The sequence below is a fragment of the Vigna radiata genome, chromosome 5 (assembly GCF_000741045.1).
Source record: "Vigna radiata var. radiata cultivar VC1973A chromosome 5, Vradiata_ver6, whole genome shotgun sequence".
NCBI classification, from domain to species: Eukaryota; Viridiplantae; Streptophyta; class Magnoliopsida; order Fabales; family Fabaceae; genus Vigna; species Vigna radiata.
In genome coordinates this window covers 11,844,895-11,859,771 of record NC_028355.1, presented here as the reverse complement: position 1 = coordinate 11,859,771, position 14,877 = coordinate 11,844,895, and the positions used below count along the sequence as shown (strand labels likewise).

The 14,877-nt window shown below is 37.0% G+C and overlaps 2 protein-coding genes across 2 annotated transcripts in view; both read right to left on the bottom strand.

Moving 5' to 3' along the window:
- LOC106760328 (loricrin-like) overlaps positions 1–11,929 on the bottom strand; it is a 14,081-nt gene extending 2,152 nt beyond the window's left edge. The window contains exon 1 of the mRNA XM_014643775.1: positions 11,557–11,929. Within this exon, the coding sequence (XP_014499261.1) occupies positions 11,557–11,929 (373 nt within the window). The remainder of the gene's footprint in view (positions 1–11,556) is intronic.
- LOC106760327 (glycine-rich cell wall structural protein 1.0-like) lies at positions 11,929–12,342 on the bottom strand. The gene has a single exon (XM_014643774.1). It carries the CDS (start codon positions 12,340–12,342, stop codon positions 11,929–11,931), a length of 414 nt encoding a protein of 137 aa, XP_014499260.1.
- Positions 12,343–14,877: the final 2,535 nt, after the last annotated feature.

The following is a 14,877-nucleotide window of genomic DNA, read 5'->3' as shown; positions in this document are numbered from 1 at the left end:
TGATCATGGTGGCAGTTGCCAATTTTGGACTTTCAGGGAGATCTCTTCCACCACCGGATTTAGCAAGGAAGTCTTGAGGAAGAACTGCTTCATCCTCCAAATTTGATCGAGCAGGGAGATGTCATCCACACCTGGATCTAAGAAGCAGTGATTGTTGATGAGCAGGTTCAGCTGGTGCCTATTAATCTTCAAACTATTGGCACCTTTGTCTTCCACCATGGGTGTGTGTTGATCAAATGCATGTGTACCTCCTGCAACATGGTTAGTGCAATATGGTTCCACAGAAATGACATGCAGGGGTATAACACCCAATCCCAGTGTAACAAGCTGATCGTCAGATATACCCTCAGAACATGAATCAAGTTCAAAAATAGAAACAATATCAATCACAGGTTCAGATTCATGTTCAGTGCATGGAGAACAAACATTCAGATGCGATAACACAAAGTGGTTCTCGTCATGCAAAGAGGGAGAATTAAAAGCATGCTCATCAACAATACAATCATCAACATACCCATCATCAACATTATCATCAACAACAGAATCTATCTCAAGTATGTTTACCTCCACTTCCCTGAAGATTGGTATAGTGGTGGAAGGTGAAAGTGGTCTACCTATCTCAAAAGTGTTGCTCATATCTTCCTGGTCTTCCAATTCTTCATCAGTCTCCTCAGGTGCAAGAGTAGGGACATAGGAGGGTAGGAAAGTTGGTGGCACAATAGTTAGCTCATGACTCTGCTCCCCATCTCCTATGTGGATGGCACCAACATCATCTGGAAGCTGAACAGTCTGGAATGATGATTCCTATGAAATTTGAGATTGTTCCTCGATGAGTTGAGTAGCCATCTGCCCCATCTGATCAGTCAAACTCTGAAGGGAAGTTAATTCCTGCTGAAACTCCATGTTCAGTTGCTGGAACTGAATGTTCTGAATAGTCTACTCCAATAACTCCTTCAATGTAGGCTTAGAAGCAGAAGGTTGAGGAGCTATTTGGGCAGGAGCATCACACTGCTGACTCTGGTATTGCTGAACTGGTGGAGGCATAGAAGTATTCTGAGATGGTTGTTCTTGATATTGAAGCTGTGAAGTACCATACCATCCCAAGTCAGGATCATTCCATCCAGGATCGTTGCTATATGAATCAAAATGATGCTGAGTAGGGGAGAATCTATCCAAAAACAAATGCTTAAGATCTTCCCAATTGGCCTTGAATTCTGGTGGAAGATGAATAAGCCATTCTCATGTTGCTTCTTCTAATGAATGCGGAAATGCCCTTAAAAACATGTGATCATCAGGGACATGAAGAGGTTTCTTCGAAGAGCAAATGGTGTAGAACTCCTTCAAATGTCCATGTGGGCATTCACCTGCAAACCCATGAAACCTAGGCAACAAATCTGTAAGTCCAGAGGTTAGAACGCAATGAACATCAACCTCATCAAGTGGAACCGGCTCCCAAAGAGCTCTCTCAAGAATGGGAGGATGAGTCATATTGTTCTCAAGACAAAATCAGCAGAATATGCATGAGAAGTAATATCAGAGTCAGATGCAGAAGGAGATTCATAATCATAGGCAGAATAAGCATTACTCACACAACCAACATAGGTAGACATGTAGAAAGGAGGGGGAAAAGAAGAATGGAATGAAAATATGCAACTAAAGCTATCTAAATGCAACACACATGACACGACACACAAAACGGAACCACACACTCACAACACGAGACAAAACGCAACACACACAAACACAACAAAAGACCTAAAACCGAACCGTTGGTCCCCGGCAACGGCGCCAAAATTTGATGGGTGTCGCGGCCCATACAAATTTGATTGCAATTTAGAAATGCAGTATAATGCTTGGGAATGACCCCTAGGTCGTCTCTCAAGGACCAACTGCGGTTCAGAGTCAAGTCTAACACAGTGTGGGGGGGGGGGGTTTGAAAGTGTTTGAGATGATAATTAAGCTTAATTAAAATGCACAAAAATTAAACACAACCGAACAAATTATACAGTATTAAAGCAAAAGAAAATATTAAATCCAAACAATGTAACAAACAGTTATCTAGCACAATTAAAATTATTTAAAATGCAACACTAAATTAGGAAGATGAAAATCAACTCAAAACAAAATTAAAATTGCTCTATCATGAAACCATGACATATAGCTGCAGCCGTGAATTCCACTACAATACCAATTTGAATTAAATACTCTCCATGTGTGAGAGCACTTGAGCGTGACAGCTGCCCTTTCCCAATGCTTAAATTTCCAGCAAAAGCAACGAAGTCAACTTCTTTCCTCAACTCAACCACGGCACACCTTGAAGCTATGACAATTGTTGAATCAAGAAAGTAGTAATGTTGTCCAGCCGTGCACACCAATTTTAGCTTCAGAATGAAATTTAATTTTCCTCATCACACATAAAAAACCGTGCACTCTCTCCATGGTAAATGAATAAACTAACACCTCCAATACCCCACCACCGTACCTATCCTATCTAATCAAGCTAGTCTCTTCTAATTCAAAGAAATGATGGAAAAGTTTCTACTTCTAGGGCTGCCAACGTCCCCTCACCTCAAGCCAACTCATTTCTCCAATTAAACTTCAAATATTTAATTCTGCAAAGAAAAGGAATCTTCTCTGGACGTGACGGCAACACCAAAACTTCAATCAAAATCCACCTAATATACTTTTTACTTAATTAAAACAAAAGAAGTGCTAAAAAATATGCAGCAGCCATGACATCAATTCCTCACGTGAATGAATATTCATTTGCTACAAAAGAAGTCAATGTGCTTTCAATAATTTCCAACACCAAAGGCAATTCATCCAAGGTTTCTAGTCTATCTACTGTGATGTGACAATGCTTCTAAATTCCAATTGAAATGCTGCAATTGAAATGCTTCAACATGAAAATGCTGCCTAGTTGAAACATGTTTAGGGTTTAGGGTTTAGGGTTTAGGAATTTAGAAAGGAAAAATTGAAAGCCAATTGTTCTTAAAAGTAAAACCATCAGACCGTGAAAATGTTTCTATAAAACCAAAGTCCCAACACTTAAAGGTTAAGAAGAAAGTGTTTCTTCAAAAGAAAAGAAAAGAGACGTGCTTTTGATTTCCAAGAAAATCTCACTGCACCATTTTTTTATTCAATCAAGATTAAAGAAAACATTGCCATCACATCACTAGAAGAAGTAAAATTACTCATAAATAAACCCAAAAAAAACGGACTCTGCACCTCTAGCCATGACACTACCTAATCAAACAAACACTTCTTCATTCTCAAAATAAATGGAAAAGAAAAATGCTACACACACAACCACCAACCACGTTCCATCATCATGTAGCAGCAAGGTTCTTTTATAAATTTAAACTAATGTGCTTTCACCCATTTTCCATCCCGAGGCAGTGACCCTTCTCTACACACCCTATTTTAATGAAAATAGATTGGAAACATAACTCTCTTCCAGCAACGAAAATAGAAGTCAAAAATGCTTCTTCATTTCATCCAAAATCATTCAATATCAACATGTTCCAAATGAAAAACGTTACAGCCCAGTAACGTCCCAGCCAAACTCAGAAAAATATCCAAGACAGAGTGTGATGGCTTCTAGGTTTCCTTAGGACCATGTGTCCTCCTTAATAGGGGTGGGGTCCACCCTAAAATAAAAGGAAACCCTAGGTGCCAAGTGTCCTACAAAATTGGGCTTTTCATAATTTTTAAACAATGGCCCAATGTGCAAAAGTTTGTCCAAAAAGTTTAAACAATTAAATTTCAATACAACTAAAATTTAAAATGTCTAAATTTGAGAGTCTTGAATTTATTTGGTGTCCTCCAAATGTCCCAAATTGTGTTTCCAAAATTTTCACTGAAAATAATAATGCAAATAATTAGCTCAGAAAAGTCAAATTAATTAAAATTAGAATTTCCAATCAACTTAAGCATAATTAGGAAAAACGGGAAAATACTGGACAATTAAGCACAATTCCCTAATTAATTCTAGCACAATAAACTAAGTGAAACCAATAAAATATCGACTCATCAAGAACCCAACAATTGATAAATAAGTATATGACAAGCATATGAAATAAATAAGAATTTCAATATATATGAGAGTTTCAAAAGATTACATTGTTCCCCAACAACAAAGGGTTTAGTTCACCATTGACATGGTGAAACTAGATGAAAATAATGAAAGAATAGAACAAATAACCCTAAACTTGGTTGAATGGAGCCTAAGCATCCAAGGAACCTCCTCCAAGGTGTGTGGAATAGCTTTGGACGTTTCTCTCTGCCAAAAGAATCCCTTTCTAATTCGTACTGGGGCTATATATAAGCCCAAAAAGATAACAGATAGATAACAGAAAGATTTACAAAATCTATCTAAAAAAACAGACAACCGCCCAGGCGCCTAATTTGACCGCTCAGCGGTTTGCCTCTAGCCGCTCTGATCGCTCAGCGGTCAGTTTTGGCGCTGAGCGATTTCCCTTTAATCGCTCTGAGTGCTCAACGGACCATTCTGGCACTCAGCGGCTTGCTTGACTCTTCTTTTCATCATTTTTCTCCTTCTTTCATGGGTTTAAGTCCACCTTACTTCACTTCCATCTTTAATTCATCTAAAAACCCTGCAAAACAATGCAAAACAAGCATAATATCGCTAAAACCAACTTTTGACTCTCAAGAGACTCAACTAAGTGTTTTACTTGATTTAAAGCTCATTCTAAGCCACAAAGGGTATGTTTTACTATCAAATTTAAGCATGAAAATAACGGTTTTTAGACCGTTATCAGCAAGTATATGAGCCATTATTATTTCTTCCATCCTTAGTCCTTCATGAGTGAGGTCTTTTTCAAGCAACTCCACTAACCTTGTATTGTGATCGGAATGTCTTAGCTACACTTTTTAGACATCTCTCATCTTCAACAACGAATTTTTCGAGTTAAGTAGATGAGATGATACACCCTCAACTTTTAAACCTACAACATGCAGCCATGTATCATTGTTAATCACAATGTCAACCCCATTTACTCTAGAGTGAATATCACCGTTTACCAGTTTCAGGTTGTGGTAGAACACTTTCACAAGATCAAGATACTAGTATCCTTTTAGTTGAACCAAGGAAGATAGTTCCTGAGACTTCAACCAACCAGGAATCATAAACCCTTCTCTTTCAAATAAGCTCATATCAAGATACTTCGGAGTGACAACAATTTTGATTCTTCCATGGATGAACCTTTCTCTAACTTCATCGTCACTGATTCATCCTATAGGACTAGTACTTCTCTTAGCCGATGTGGAGATTTTGGTGAGATTAGAAGAGGATGCAGCCATTTAGCAAAGATAAGCAACCTAGGGTTTTGCTTTCAGCAAGTCTGATTTTGACTCATTTTAAAAATTCAAATTCAAAAAATCGTTTAACATTTTTTTAAAATTTTGTTTTTAAATTAAAATTAATAAAACTAAAAATAAAAATAAATATAATAATAGTAATAAATATAATAATAATAATAATGTAAAATTTTATTTAATATAGTGTAACATATTAAATAATATTAAAAATAAATAAATTATTTGTTAATTTTAGTTTGAAAGAAAAATTTTAAAAATAGGTTAAAAGTTAATATATTAAACAGTTTCTGAAAACCGTTTAAGCTTTCAAAGAAAATCGTTTATGCTCTAAGCGATTTTTCAAAATGGTTAAAGTCTTAAATGGCTTTCCCAAAAACCGAATTTTAATCATTTATAAATTCGTGTTATCCATGTAAATATGAACTACAGTGTGCTATCTACATAAATTTAAAATAATACTATTATATAAGAAAGTAAATCAAAACATTTAATATTACGCATATAGCATACTCTGCTTTATATTTACGTAGGTAGCACACTTTTCTTTTTAAAGTGAGAATTCGGTTTACGGAAAACCGAATTCTAAGTTATATTTTCTTTTTCTTTTTCTAATCTTAGATTACAATTCAATTTCTAGGAAACCGAATTCTGAGTTATATCTTTTTTATATCTTAGATTGTTTAGTTTATTTTGATGAAATTTAATAAATTTTATTATTTTTAAAAATAATAAAATTTATTAAATTTCATCAAAATAAACTAAACAATCTATGATATAAAAAATATATAACTCAGAATTCGGTTTTCCATAAATTGAATTGCAACAAGATTAGAAAAAAAAGAATTTTATAAAATCGAGAAAAATCCAAAAAAAACACGAGAATTGAGATATAGTTATACATCACAATACTTAAAATAATGATAAATATTATTATATTATTATATTTTATGTTATGTGAAAACATCTAAATTAACTTTTTTCATATAATAAATATATTTTTTTATTAGATTCAACAACATTCCCACACCTTATATTTCTTCCTCTCCTTTTAAAAGTTTTATGATTAAGATGGGTATGATAAAACATAAATCAAGTCTTCAATGTATCTTTCTAGGTATGTGTTAATTTTAGGATAAAGATAAGTATGATTATACTAAAAACTGTTTATTCATTACAAAAGAATAATACTTTAAATTTAAAGAAAAATTAAGTTGAGTGATAACCTGAAGGTTAGGATACATTATTGTGGACAAAAACTAGAAAATGTCAGTTTAGAAAATAAGATTGAGACAAACAACTAAGATGCATCAAACCAAGCCAAAGATCGAGAAGAGACAGCGTGAATCAAGAATAGTCGGGGTCTATTGAAGTCCAAAACTCGTCGTGGATTACATGTCAAGACAAATCGATTTGGAGAAAATTAAGACATAATGAGTTGGGTCGAAGATTAAGCAGGTTAAGTTTAACTAACAATCGAGACTGGTTGACCCTAAAATGAATGTTGGGATGTTTGTTTCACACTAAAGGTCGAGACAGATTGACATATGTAACCACTATTGAAGTCATAATGTGGATTGTTATTAATCAAACGACATATATTACTTTTTCTGTGATTGATGCTTGAACGTCAAACGTGGCAGGGCTTCGACGTTCATACGACATGGTGGCAACTAACCATTATTACATGATGTACGTCATCGTTTCATCTATAAATATAGCATGCATTTCACATAATCCCTTGCCTCCTATTTCCATATTGAACATATAAGGATTCATGTTTTTTATTTTCTTTGCGTTTTCTTTTCCTAAGAATTTTAAGCATTTTTGTTCTTCATATTCCAATTTGATAACTCGAACTTGAAAATGGTTCATTCATTGTCATTTCATATGAAGAAGCCTTTTTAAGTTCAAGTTAACAAAATGTTTTTATTTATATTACAAAAATGGTTAACATATCTTACAATATGTTTAGGAAAAAGAAATATGGTTCACAATATGATTAATGCTGAAACAATTTTAGGATATAAAATAATTATATAAAAATGTTGTTCAACTTCATCATCATTCTACAATCTATGAATCGTTTTTTAAATTGTCTTGGGTTTATCTTCTACCATTAGATGCAAAGCTATTTCATTTCCTATGTAGTTCACGTCGCATATTGAGTCCATGTGATGTCTTCTTCAAGTAGAAGCCAAAGGTCTTGCACTTTTTATTCTTCTTTTATTTTTCTTTCAATCAAACGTCGAAGCCTGTGGGAGCATAGACGTTAAAGGCATTGACTGAGGGGCATTGGAGTGGTTGGGAGCATTAATTGTTTTAGTGATTAGGGTCTGAACCGTCTGAATCTTGTTCCATTAAGTCATCTCGACTTTGATCTTCTTCGGTCGCTCAAATATTTTTTCTTTTTTCTTTTAAACACTAACTTTAACGCCTTAGTCCACTTGGGTTCTGCGACGTAGTTTTAGTCAATTATGAGTATCCAAAGAGATTTTTTACAATTACTATCAGTATCCAAAGACATTTTTCACTTTTTCACTGAATGATGTTTGAACGTTGATCCATCTTTTATTATTTTTTTCTTTTAAACTCTCACTTTAACGTCCTAGTCCCATGGTTCTTTGACGTAGTTTTCGTCAATTATCAGTATCGAAAGAGATTTTCAATAATTAATATCAGTATCCAAAGATATTTAGAACTTTTCCACTGAAAGATGTTTGAACGTCGATCAATTTTTATTATTCTTATTTTTTCTTTTAAACTCTTACTTTAACGTCGTAGACTCAAGATATGAGACGTAGTTTTTGTCAGAAGCAATTATTATCAGTATCCAAAGAGATTTTTGACATTTATTACTTTAATACTGAATGATGTTTGAATGTCATATCGGATGAGAATTGACGTTCATTCAAGTTACTGACCATAATTACACGATCTAATGTCCGTCATCGGTTCATATATAAATATAGATTGCATTTCACAAAATGTCTTGCTTCCTGTTTCCGTATTGAACATATTAAGATTCATGTTTTTTATCTCCTTATCATTGTCTTCCTGTTATATGTCATATCATATCTGTTCTTTAAATTTCAATTTGTTGACTTGAATTTAAAATTGCCGCATTCAGGCCTCAGTTCATATGAAGCTGGCCTTTGAAATTGAAGGCAACATAATGCTTTTTCTAGTACAAAAATGGTTAGGTTATATTACGGAAAGGGAAATGGTGAGGAAAAAAAAATGGTTCACAATAAAACCCAAAATAAAAATGTTACAGCCAAAAAACAATGTAAGTGGCGGCTGGAATCTCTTAGAATGTAATGTGATGCACCATTTTCAATTAATGAAAAGCTCCAAAGAAAATAAAAGTTGCAGCATTGCACAAAATAAAAAAAAAATAGAAAAAGCCCTTTTTCATTCAACCATTGAAAACCAACGTACAAGCATTCATGAGTTCGTTCTAAAAAAATGATCAAAGCCAAAGAAAACAAAAGAGAGAGGTGTTGCTGCAGCTATCAACGTGGAGCTCTTTTTATTCATCCATAATCTAGCACTTGAGACAATTTCAAAGAGAATGAAAAAACGTTTTTCAATAAGCCTCCGTTCCAGCCCCCTCCAAAAAATATGACGGTTGTTGCTATTTTCTAAGGCCATGTGTCTCCAAAATAAGGGTGGGGTCCACCCTAAAAGAAACCCTAAGGTGACAAGTGTCCTACAACTATTTGGGTCCATCATGATTTTGCCAAAATTTGGCCCAATGTGCACAAGCTTGTCCAAAAAGTTTAAACAAATAAATTACAATATAGTTAAAATTTAAAATGTCTAATTTGAGAGTCTTGAATTTATTTTGTCTCCTTCCTAATGCTCCAAATTGTTTGTCCAAAATTTTCCCTGAAAATAATAATGCAAATAATTAGCTCAGAAAATTCAAATTAATTAAAATTAGAATTTCCAATCAAATTAAGCATAATCAGGAAAAACGGGAAAATACCGGACAAATAAACACAATTCCCTGATTAAATTCGGTACAATAAGTTAAGTGAAATCAATAAAATATCGACTCATCAACCACCCAGGCGCCTAAGTTCACCGCTCAGCGGGTTGCCTCTTGTTGCTTTGACCGCTCAACGGTCAGTTCTGCCGCTGAGCGGTTTCCCTCTAATCGCTCTGAGCGCTCAACGGACCATCCTAGCGCTCAGCAGCTTGCTTGACCCTTCTTTTCATCATTTTTCTCCTTCTTTCATGGGTCTAAGTCCACCTTGCTTCACTTCCATCTTCAATTCACCTTAAAACCCTACAAAACAATGTAAAACATAATATCTCTAAAACCAACTTTTGACTCTCAATAGACGCAACTAAGTGTTTTACTTGGTTTAAAGCTCATTCTAAGCTATAAAGGGTGTATTTTAATATCAAATTTAAGTATGAAAATAACGGTCTTTAGACCGTTATCACAACCCCAAACTTAGAACTTTGCTTGTCCTCAAGCAAACAAGACAATACTTGGCTTTCCACTTCTTCATCAAATCATTCACACTTTTCAAAATTCCTTTTTCTCACAACAAGTTATTATACACTTCAGATTTCAGTGGAATCCTACAAAGATGCATGCATGTTTTCAATCCAATTTAGTTCATATAATCAATTTTTTTTCAACAGATGTTTTGTTCATGAATGATCAATCAACTAAGCATAGATGTAATCATGGATTTAACAATTCTCACCAAGCAAGTGTTTCACTCAATCACTCAAGTGTTTAGGAGGTCACTCTACTCTCTACTATTCACATGTCACATAAAAGAATATTGTCATTCATCTAAAACAATCAACATCTTTACATGCACATGTCATCACAAGGACTTTCTCCAAGGCTTGTATTGTGGTTGGGCTATCAAGAAAATTGCTTTTTCTAGAATACAAAATCCTTGAGTTAATAGAGTTTAAATCATCATTCAAGTTTCAAGCACACTCTCTTCTTAACCAATCTCACTCATTCCCAACTTCTTCCTTTTTCATTTTACATTGAGTTCACCTTACATGCTTTTTCTCTTTTCTTCTTTTCTTTTCTTTCTCATGCATTTTTCTTTTTAATTCTTTTGAACTCAATGCTTTTCTTCTTTCTTTTGCCTTTCACTTTCCCCATTCAACCCAACACATATAATTATTCTCAACCCAAATCAAGGTAATTCAATTCAAACAAGGGTTTTCATACTGTTTAAGGCCAAGGTTCAAAAAGTGTATATCATTTAAAATTCTTTGGGTGAAAATTTGGCGAAGGGCTTTCCAAGCATGGCCTTGATCATATGACATACTGTTGACAAATTGGCAAGTGTACCAAATCGTACAAGTAATATAAATGGTAAGATCAAGTATCGTTTTCCCAAGACACTCGTATGGCTTCCTCGTTCGCGTGAATTAAAATAATAAGACTTGAAAAATAAAAATTAATAAATTGGATTTTTAGAACAAAAATATTAATATGCAAAAATAAAGTTGATTCAATTGACAAACGAAAACAATGGATGAATGGATGTTTTTGGGGGCTTACAATTTCATCTATTCCACTCTCTCTTACATACTACCCTTGAATATTAGTTTGATTAATTGTTATGCGACTTTCTTAACCTCGCCTTAACCCGATCCCTCGGCGAAAAGGGCCTAATATTAACTACTGGCTTCTTATCCCTAGCCTCCCCTAGTAATTAATACAACATTATAAACAGAAGTTAGCGCAATTGATCGTCCTACCCCTATCCCTAGGTGGTATTGCACAATCAAGAGATTACTCACCAGTTCATGTCATTACTGTACGTCCCCATATCAATAAAGACAAACATCAATANACCGAATGAGTTAAACGATAAAGGCCTTAAGCACAGATGATAACCCAACAATAATCAATCAAAACATATAGAGACCATATAACTAATCAAGAGATTCAATAAGAGAGAGTATCAAAAGATTACATTGTTTCCCCCAACAACAATAGGGTTTAGTTCACCATAGACATGGTGAAACTAGATGAAAAATGGAAGAAGAATGNAANAGCAAACCCTAGAAAAGATGAAAAGGAGCCTAAGCATCCAAGAGATCCTCTCCAGAGAGCAAAATTAAGTCTGGTCGTTCTCCCCTGTCAAAAGAATGATTCTGAACTCGCAATAGGGATATATATATAGGTGAGGAACGCATCAGAAAACGGGCCCAAGTCCAGCGAGCCACCATAGCATCCACCATCACCGCAACAGCCACCACAACCACCACCACAACCACCACAAACACCACAACCACCCCCACCACCACCACCACCACTACAACCACCACCACTACCATTGTCACTGCCGCCGCCAACACAACCGCTACCACCACCACCACAACCACCACAAACACCACAACCACCCCCACCACCACCACCACCACTACAACCACCACCACTACCATTGTCACTGCCGCCGCCAACACAACCGCTACCACCACCACCACAACCACCACCACCATAATTGTCACCGTCATTGCCGCCGTCGCCACTACCACCACCAGCCTCAGCAACCACCACCACCACTACCCCCAACACCAAAACCACTGCCACCACCATTATAACCAACCACAACCAGTGCCACCACCACGATCACGACCATGACAACCACGACCACCACCGCCAACACAAACACCACAACCAGTTCCACCACTACCTTCGTCGCTGCCCCCGCACCCGCCACCTCCACAACCAGCACCACCACCACTACTAACACCACCACGACAACCACCACTACCACCACCACAGAAACCACCACCGCAGCCCCCACCGTTACCGCCACCACCAACACCATCACTACCACAACCATGACCACCACCACCACCACAACCACCGCCACCGACGTGGACCCCACCACCGCCACTACTCCCACCACCACCACCGCCGCTACCACCACCACTTAAACCGCCCAGCGTCAAATCTTCATTTTTCTGCTCTTTTTTTGAGTCAACGACTTTTATCTTCAACTTCATTCTCTACTTTTCTCAAATTAGCTTCAAAACAATGCAAAACAAGCATAAAATCGCTAAAAACTGCTTTTGACTCTCTTTAGACTCATTTATTGAGTTTTGCTTGATTCTAAGCTCATTCCGAGTAGTAAAGGGTGTAATTTGGTTCAAATTGACATATGAAAATAACTGTTTTTCAACCTTCATCTCATACACATGCAGTTCAATCAATTATCAATATTAACTCAATATCATCCATGATTCCCTGTGAACAGTGCACACAACAATAAAACTCTGAAGCTCAATACCTCACACAATCATGCTTTGTCACTTCTCATTCATGAATCCTACTTAGCATCAAAATCACAATCATGAATCATTTACTCATTTGTTCACATAGTTAGTGAACCATCAACCTGGATATCAACATTGGCACATTCTCAATCATCATCCCTAATTAATCATTAGTAGTAAATAACTCATCATGCAATAAAATTGAACCATTATCCGAATAAGTGTACAAGCCAAGCATAGACACAAACATAACTTAACCTATACAACTAATTCAAAGTACAAAGAAAAGGATAAAGAAAAATCCCTGTCCAAATGCTGGCATCCATCAGTAGATGCCCTCACCGCAGATCCTCATCTGAATCATACTCATCCTCCACCTGGGCATCCTCAAAGTCTTCATCCTCCTAGTCATCATCCTGTCCGCCTGAGGTCCCAGCTGCTCTAGACCCACTAGCCTGTGCCTGCTCTTGAGGCCAAGCCATCACACTACGAAACTTGTCGATAGTTCACTTGTGCACTGGTAGCTGATCATAAAGTCCTACAATCATCTCGGTAGTGGCAACCTGCCCTCTGCATAAAGACTTCATCCTCGCCTCCATAATGGACATATACATGTCCCTCATTTGAAAAGGCTCAGGCTACTGTGCTGGTGCATCTACAGGCTCATCCTCATGCTGCACTGCTGCCTTCCTAAGACGTCTCCTAGGAACTGCTCCAGCTGGCTCGTCCTCCCTACAGTACTGACGAAAATAGGAGGCATCAATAGCCCTCCTCGGCCTCTCAAAGGGTGGGACTGCAGTGTCCACTCCTACCTGTTGACACAAGTATGTAATTAGGGACGGATGTCCCAGTGGTGTCCTACTGCTCACAATGTTGGCGCAGGTCAGAATTTCGCTAGTAATGATCTTATCAACGTTCACATCCATCTGCCTCAACATACAATAGATGACCAGGATCCGATGCAAAGTAATGTCAGAAACATGAGAAAATGGGTGAATATTGGCATGAGTAAATGCCATCCAATATTTGGCTAGGGGAGTTAATTATACCCTAAGGATGTTAACCGATGCTCCATTAGGGTTTCTCTGGAAATGCCTCCCAGGGATGCACATCACTCACTCAATGTCCTCATAATCCTTGGCTTCCCCTAGTATAGCAGCATACCTGCATTGCTCTCCTGGCCACTTAGTCCGTAGGAAGGTGTTAATGGTGTCAGGATCATAGCTGATCAAATGCCCACGTACATAGCTCATGAACCTCCCTACAGATATTCCTCCCCTAGGCAAGCCGTTAGCGTAGAACTCCTTCACCAACTCAATACTAGCTGGTGCTGGATATGTCGTCAATCTCTCCCATCCTCGCCTCTCAATCTCCAATCCAAACTCTGGAGCTAAATCAGGGATGTACATGGCCTTCCTGTCCATCAGCAAACGCCTCTCCTAGACTGTAGCATAATGTTCTTCATGTTTCCTTGAAAGGAACCTAGAAGAATAGAATCTCCTGGGTCTCTCTGGTTCCTTCCTTTTGTTGCCCATTGTTTTCACTCTTCTTGAGGTAGACATTCCTGCATAAATTAAATTCATCCAACAATATTCACAGAAGCATCATCAGAGGTTAATGCATCATCAATTTAACTCAGATCATACAATTCTTGAGGAAAAACAGGGCCCCTCAACACACAAACATCCAAAAATTTGAACATTTAGGAAAAATCTGCTGCAGACGTCCATGAAGACCGCCCAGGCGGTTTGCCTCAAGCCGTGCCACCGCTTAGCGCAAAAACAGACCGCTCAGCAGTGGCGGCTAGGGTTTTTCAAAAACATTTCCTAAATGATCCTAATCTCCACTCTTTTTACTAATTTCATCAATCCAGACCAAAATCATGCAATTCAATCGGTTCAAACAGTTCTTATTTCTACAATCCATGCATAGAAATCAAAAGCCCCAATTTATCATGTTCCTAAGCATGTTCATCAAGAAATCTCAAATTAGAAACCATAAACATGAATTTCCATACTTACTTGAGTGGAGACTTTGAATGCTTGTAGAAAAATTGATCAATTGATGATGAATGTCCTCTGATGGGTGTCGCGGCCCATACAAATTTGATTGCAATTCAGAAATGCAGTATAATGCTAGGGAATGACCCCTAGGTCGTCTCTCAAGGACCAACTGCGGTTCAGAGTCAAGTCTAACACGAAAGGGGGGGGGGTTTGAAAAGTGTTTTTGTGAATACGAATAACTAAATTAAAATAAATGGACATT

What these genes read in the sequence shown, in the direction of transcription:
- LOC106760327 (XM_014643774.1), bottom strand. Translation starts at nt 12,342, where the DNA reads ATGAAGTTGAAGATAAAAGTCGTTGACTCAAAAAAAGAGCAGAAAAAT.